Here is a 6,000-nt window from a genome sequence, read left to right on the forward strand (position 1 = left end):
ATATGAAATCTCTTTTTAGTGTTGTACAAGTACACAACGGCCAGACACTTGCGTATTAAGACATTTGTATAGGATTTAGGCTTCGGCCTCCCTTTCCGTCCAAGTGTTCCCCTTACGTCACTATCTACCAGTAGTTCCTTCTCAAGCACTCCGATGGCAACGGCTGACATTGCGTCATTTCCCGGTGCTAATTCTCAAGACTCAGAGTATCGTGGGGCTTCGCAGCTCCGTGACTGAGGAGAGCGGAAAACATATGAGAACCGCAGCAAGACGAACACAAGTTCCAGCATTTGCACAAGTACCACTGTCAGCCTCCTCAGCAGAATCATCCACACAGAAACAACAGACACCGCAGAAAAAGCAACGGTGACAGAAACAGCGACAGCCATAGGGCGGCAACAACACTGCTGCAGCCACAGTAGTAGCACCATCAACAGGAACCGTTACATCCAACGAGTGAGGCGCCGGCAGCCTGAGGCTAAGCAGGATGACAGAGGCAAGGCCGGATTCGTCAGTGGGCAGTGCAGCTTTGTCTTCGCCTGCAGTGGCACCACCTGAAGCCGCAGCAACAGCTGCTGCAGAAGGAGAGGGAGTCACAGAAGGGGAAGCAGTGCCTCCTGAATTTGAGTGCTCGATTTGTATGAAGATTCTCATGCTTCCCGTAACGACTCCTTGCGGCCACAACTTCTGCCGGTCGTGCATTGAGCAGGTACCGCTGCCGCTGGTATTGCTGGTGCTGTGGTTAGGTCGATGGACCAGCCGCTCCTGTTGCGAGTGCTGCTGCTGCTACTTTTTCAGGCCTTTTATTCACTGCAACAAACGTGAACGTGGTATTCCGTTCTTCTGGCTTTCCCATATATTGCCACGGCGCAATTTTAAGCTGTTGTCGCTGATGCTGCAGGCACTGATCTACCGGCCAATGTGTCCGCTGTGTCGAGCCCCTCTGCTGTACTGCACGTTACCTGAGGGGGCACCAGGCGGCCACGGAGGAAGAACAACCCTTCGAGTTAACACACTGCTTCAGCAGCTACTTGAGGCTCAGTATCCACAGATGATGGCGAAGAGATTGGCGGACGCTGCTGCTGATGCTGTTAGAACAGCTGCTAACGAATCCACTAGGACTGAAGGAGAAGCTGACCAGCAGCAGCAGCAGATGCAGATGCTTCCTCTCTTCTTCGCGATGGGTGAACAGCTTCAACGTCAAATGAGGCAGCAGCAAGTGTACAGGGGCCCCGGAGCCCTTCAGACCTGTCCACTCATGCCGGGGGAGAAGATGGTGCTGCACATACACGAGCAGCGGTACATACACCTCGTGCAGCTTGCACTGCAGGTCAGTGCCGCAGCCTTTTGTTGCCTTTACTGCTGATATCGTCGATCTTTGGTGTAACTTGTGATAGATATCGATGGTTTAGAGCTAGCAGTTTCGTGTTTTACGGTGTGCTGTGCCAGGGATCTCACCACTTTGGCATAATCCTGCCTCCTGTGGAGCAAGCGGCGGTGGGAATCCGTCTGCCTCAAACTCCAGGGCGCAACAGGGGGGCGACAGAGTTTTCAGGAGCAGCAGGAGCATCGCCGGCAGCTGCATCCAGGGTTGAAGAACTCGACGCATCGGAGGATGTCGGTGTGTTTGGGTGCTGCGTTGAGATCGAGCAACACTCGCTGGCCCCACCGAATCTTGATGAAAGGGCTATTGGAGCCTGTCTTATTCGGTGCGTCTGCAAGAACCGGTTTAGGCTTGTTGACATCATGCTGCCACAGGATGAGCAGCAGCAGCAGCAGCCGCTTGAAACGCTACTTGCAGCAGCCGTTGCCTCACCTGATTTCAGCGTGGGGGCTTGCTACCCCGTTGTAGACGCCCCTCTCATCCCTCCGCCGCACTCAGCTGGTCAAGCAGCGACACCAGCAGCACCACACGCAGCAACTGCAACAGCCAACGATAGTGAGGAGGCCCAGCACCAGGAGCTCCACTATGCTCGAGCAACAGCAGAGGAGTGGTCACGAAATCCTCTATCCAGATCATCAAATCTGTCTGATGAATTTGCCTCGGTGAAAGCACTGTTAATGAGGGATCATGGCGGGGAGGATTCTGCAGGGTCTTCAGGGACCCTTTCGTTGGATATTAGACTAGCGGCGGCCCGCAGATTGTGCGAGATTTGTACAGAGGGGCTAAGCAGGTGAGGAGTATATTTCGTTCGTCTGCTGTGCCTATAAGGTAGTGTTGCTGATCCAGATCATCAAAGTTGTTCGAGAATTTTGCCGTAGTACAAGAGCTGTCAGTCAGAGATTCTGGCCGGGAGGCTTACGTAGAGTCTTCAGGGGCCCACTCACTGGAGATTACACTGGCAGTGACACTGCTTTGTGCAGGTTTTTATTGCTGAGGCCGTGCAGCACATCCGCAGCTGGCTGCTCACACTGACTGTTGACTGCTTTAGTTGTCATTCCTTCTGTTCCTCTATAACGCGTTGCCTTCTTTATTTTTCCCACTGGTGTGGATGCAGGCAACTCGCCCAGGGAGGTACTGTTGCGCAGCGCCTCTTCTCAGCGAAGTATGGCAGAGTGCCGACTATGCCAGAACGGGTAAATCCAGGATTAAGCGCGCATGACTTTAGGACTCGTATTAAAGGATCTTGGAAATACTGCTGCGTCTGAACACCCCTGTAGCTGTACCATGCAAACACAAGGTCTAGGCTTGGCCACAGGTTGCAGCATTGTTCCCCCCCGCTTCTGGCCTTCTTGAACATCCCTGAAAGTCAAATCGTTACTCTGTAGAATTTCTCTGTACGATTAAGGAATCGGGCTCTACGGTTTGTATGTGCAGATGACGGCGGACCAGTTGGTAGCTTTCTCTTTCTTCTTCTGCAAGGTCGTAGTGGCAACAAGTCCTGTGACGAGGTGGCAGTGGTACCTCTCAACGGGTGAGCCATCTGAGAGCACAAAATGCTAGCAGATAGCTGTCTCCTCTTACTTCCTAATGGACTTGCTGAAGTAGGAACAGCACCTCGGAGCCTCATTTCTGCGTCCGAATTCACGGTGTATGCGCATCCTGGGCTGCAGACACTTTAAGTCGACTGCTGAGCGTTACCAAGCTTTTTGTTGACGCACATTGGATGAACATTTTGAATTTGAGGTTTGTAGAAGTTGAATTTTCTCTCCGTTCCCACGGTGCTTTGTCAGCTGCTAAGCCTACGGGAATTGGGGAAACTTATTCATTCGGAAGCCTACTTTATTTCACAAAATAGGCATCTGTAGTTCAACCCCGACGGGCGAAATCTTCAAACTCGGTGCTGTCAGGATGTCCGTGCTCTGCGTTGCAGCACCGCGTCTCCCTCGGCCCTCTCACGCTTCATGCTGCCGCAAGATATGCAGACAAACTTCTGGTTGTTTGCTTTGGTGCTGCTCTTGCTGCTGGCGTGCCGTAGTTTCCCATCTCTTTTTCTCGGAGACAGGGAGCTGTAGTCCCGGCCTTTTATCCCTAACCCGTCAAGTGGGTCTCGCGAATACAAATACTAGTGTGCCTGTTATGACTGTTGGGGAGGAGAGTCAAGGGTCTGGCGTTAGCCCACCACCATCTCAGCTATTTGCGGTTCTTTCAAAACAAACTCCACACTTTTGAAGCTGCAGGCGGTAGTTCAGTTGTGGGCCTTCGTCCGCCTGCACAACGCCCTGCCTCTCTTTTGGCCACCCTGCCGGCATGATACGGCACAAGTGCCTTTGGGCCATAGTGCCCATATTCAGTAGACCCGACCGAGCTACGTAGTAATTGGATTTATCTGCATGTAGCGCCCAAGTGAGCAATTTGGCGGGCCTGAGTTTAACAGTTCTTCCACTTGCGGTACATTTTGACATCTGTTGCCACGAAGGCGTGGCAGCTCAAAAAACCAATAACTCCAAGGGCATCCAAAAATCTCGGCTAAAAATCAAAGTGTGCTTCCCAATTTGGCTTCTCTCCCCCTATTAAATCCTCAAAAGCAGCTGGCGTGTTTCGGATTGCGAGCATATTTCCCGTTGCCTCAGAGACACTGGGAAACAGGAAACGAATGAAGAACCTTCTATACCGCACATTGTGTTTGACGGGGAAAATGTCTATGAGTCTTCTATTTCTGCGACGGGGCATGTGATAAACTCGTCGGGAAAATTCCTATTAAGATAATGCAGTACAAATAACTGCCAAGGCATGAATGTCGTTCCTGGTAAAATTGAACTCAATAGCTTCCGACAGTGGCAAAAAGTGAGAGCTCTTCACTGCCACCTTTTAGTTCCCAGTGCATATCTGGCCGTGCAAAGTGAATGCCCCGCCAGACAGATTACGCCGTGCACCCATCCACGGGCACAAAATACAAAGATGTTTGCTAAACATAGAAAACAGGCATGGAGTGAGTGTCGAGTATACGGAATCTGTTCGTTATATATGGCTGTTCTGGTTAAAATTCGGCTCAGAATCAGAAGTGCTTTACTTGTGATCAAGGCGAACTTGCAAATGCGAAATATTCTTTTCTAGTTGTTCACTTAGCCGCTCGCCGCCCCAGCGATCCGTTAGTCCAAGCTTCGTGCCGTACATGCACCTCTGCACCCACACCATATTCTATGGCACCTTACAATTACTTTACATACTGAAACCTTTCAGTTTCAAGAACACGGCTTGCCCCACGTTTCCTGTGAACTATATGATGAAAGTCAGCGTACTTCTTCATTCTTGACTATGCCTTACCTCGTAATTCGCGCGCGTCATCATACATCGATCTTCACCTCCCTGAGTCCAGTACTTCTCGCCCAGCTTTTGGGCACGTTCAAGCTGAATTGCCACGCAGTTCCCATGCATGGCCAGTTCCATTTCGCACGCTTTGGGTCCACTCTGAATGGAAATCGCAAACACAGCAAAGTGCCCCTCTGTAATTGTGCAGCCAGTCGCTTCCACTACGCTTTTTGTCAGGCTTCTGCAATTTTCTGGGAAACTAGCACACTGGAACAGATGCGTTTGGAAGGGCGTTTGCTTACCACTGGCTGAGACATCAAATGGGCAACACGGTCTCCGTCTGGTGGAAAGGTCTTCCTGTATTTCATGCACCTCTGAGTGCAAACAGCACCATGGTACCCTGCTAATTGCGAATAAGAATCAATCAACTACACAGGGAAGAGCTGCGCCTCCGCGGTCTACTGTGGGCAATCATCTTACATGGTATGGAGACTAAGCCTCACCATATAGAGTGATCGGGTAGAGCGGCATCGGTCTCTGTCATCTTCGCTTCCAGGAACGTATGGTTCGCCATGCACCACGTGTTGTTCCAGGAACAGCTTCACACAGGCCACGTGACCCTCCAGCTCCTCCCTGCAGTTGAAGGAGAACTCGGGATGCGAAGCAACAGAGTCTAAACAAAAACAAAAAGTGGAGAGAAGGAGTGAAACGGTGACAGCACACACACAGACAAAAATACAGGAATAGATCAGACAAAACATTCAGGAAAAAGTGAATGTGATTATCCCGTGCAGACTGTCATGTCTAGACGGCCTCCTGGTAAGACTTCTGTACTTCTAAATGCCCATAGTGCTGCAGTGTTATGGAAGCAGGCTTTGTTTGTCCTTAACGCCCTTACCACGAGTAGAAGGCAACTCGGGTCTATCCATCCTCATTCAAGGAATTGTATTGGAAGAAAGCAGTGGGAACCAGCAAGTGTGACCAACCGGGATTGTTGAATAGATAGAAGTTATAAATTAATATTTGTTTGCTGATCCAAAACTTGGTGATTTCCCGTGTGTTTTAATGAAGAGAAACAAGAGGAGAGACGAGGGGGAAGTGCCAGCAGCCGCTGGGCAACCAGTCCTCTTCGCCGTGTGTGGGTACCAATCTCCCAATTTTGGTCATATAAATTACAATATTCTTGAAATGTAATATTTCCGCGTAATATATGTGGCCAAAGTTGAGAATATTTCTATGGCATGTGATACCTCAAATGCCAAGGAGGGTAGCAGTATCGAGCATTGTTGGGACAAAGCACCGGAACG

The 6,000-nt window shown here is 50.4% G+C and overlaps 2 protein-coding genes across 2 annotated transcripts; one reads left to right on the forward strand and one right to left on the reverse strand.

Moving 5' to 3' along the window:
* The first annotated feature begins 487 nt into the window (after positions 1-487).
* LOC34618076 lies at positions 488-2,178 on the forward strand. The gene is made up of 3 exons (XM_026336619.1): positions 488-709; positions 902-1,330; positions 1,450-2,178. Exons 1-3 carry the CDS (start codon positions 488-490, stop codon positions 2,176-2,178), a joined length of 1,380 nt encoding a protein of 459 aa, XP_026192404.1.
* A 2,272-nt stretch (positions 2,179-4,450) lies between these two features.
* LOC34618075 lies at positions 4,451-5,622 on the reverse strand. Its single transcript, XM_022731419.2, has 5 exons — positions 5,592-5,622; positions 5,197-5,366; positions 4,996-5,067; positions 4,709-4,852; positions 4,451-4,564 (listed from the first exon to the last, which is right to left on the reverse strand). The coding sequence occupies exons 1-5, from the start codon at positions 5,620-5,622 to the stop codon at positions 4,451-4,453; spliced, it is 531 nt and encodes a 176-aa protein (XP_022590310.2).
* Positions 5,623-6,000: the final 378 nt, after the last annotated feature.

The sequence above is a fragment of the Cyclospora cayetanensis genome, unplaced genomic scaffold, assembly GCF_002999335.1.
Source record: "Cyclospora cayetanensis isolate NF1_C8 unplaced genomic scaffold, CcayRef3 CcayRef3_contig_139, whole genome shotgun sequence".
In the NCBI taxonomy this organism is placed as follows: Eukaryota; Apicomplexa; class Conoidasida; order Eucoccidiorida; family Eimeriidae; genus Cyclospora; species Cyclospora cayetanensis.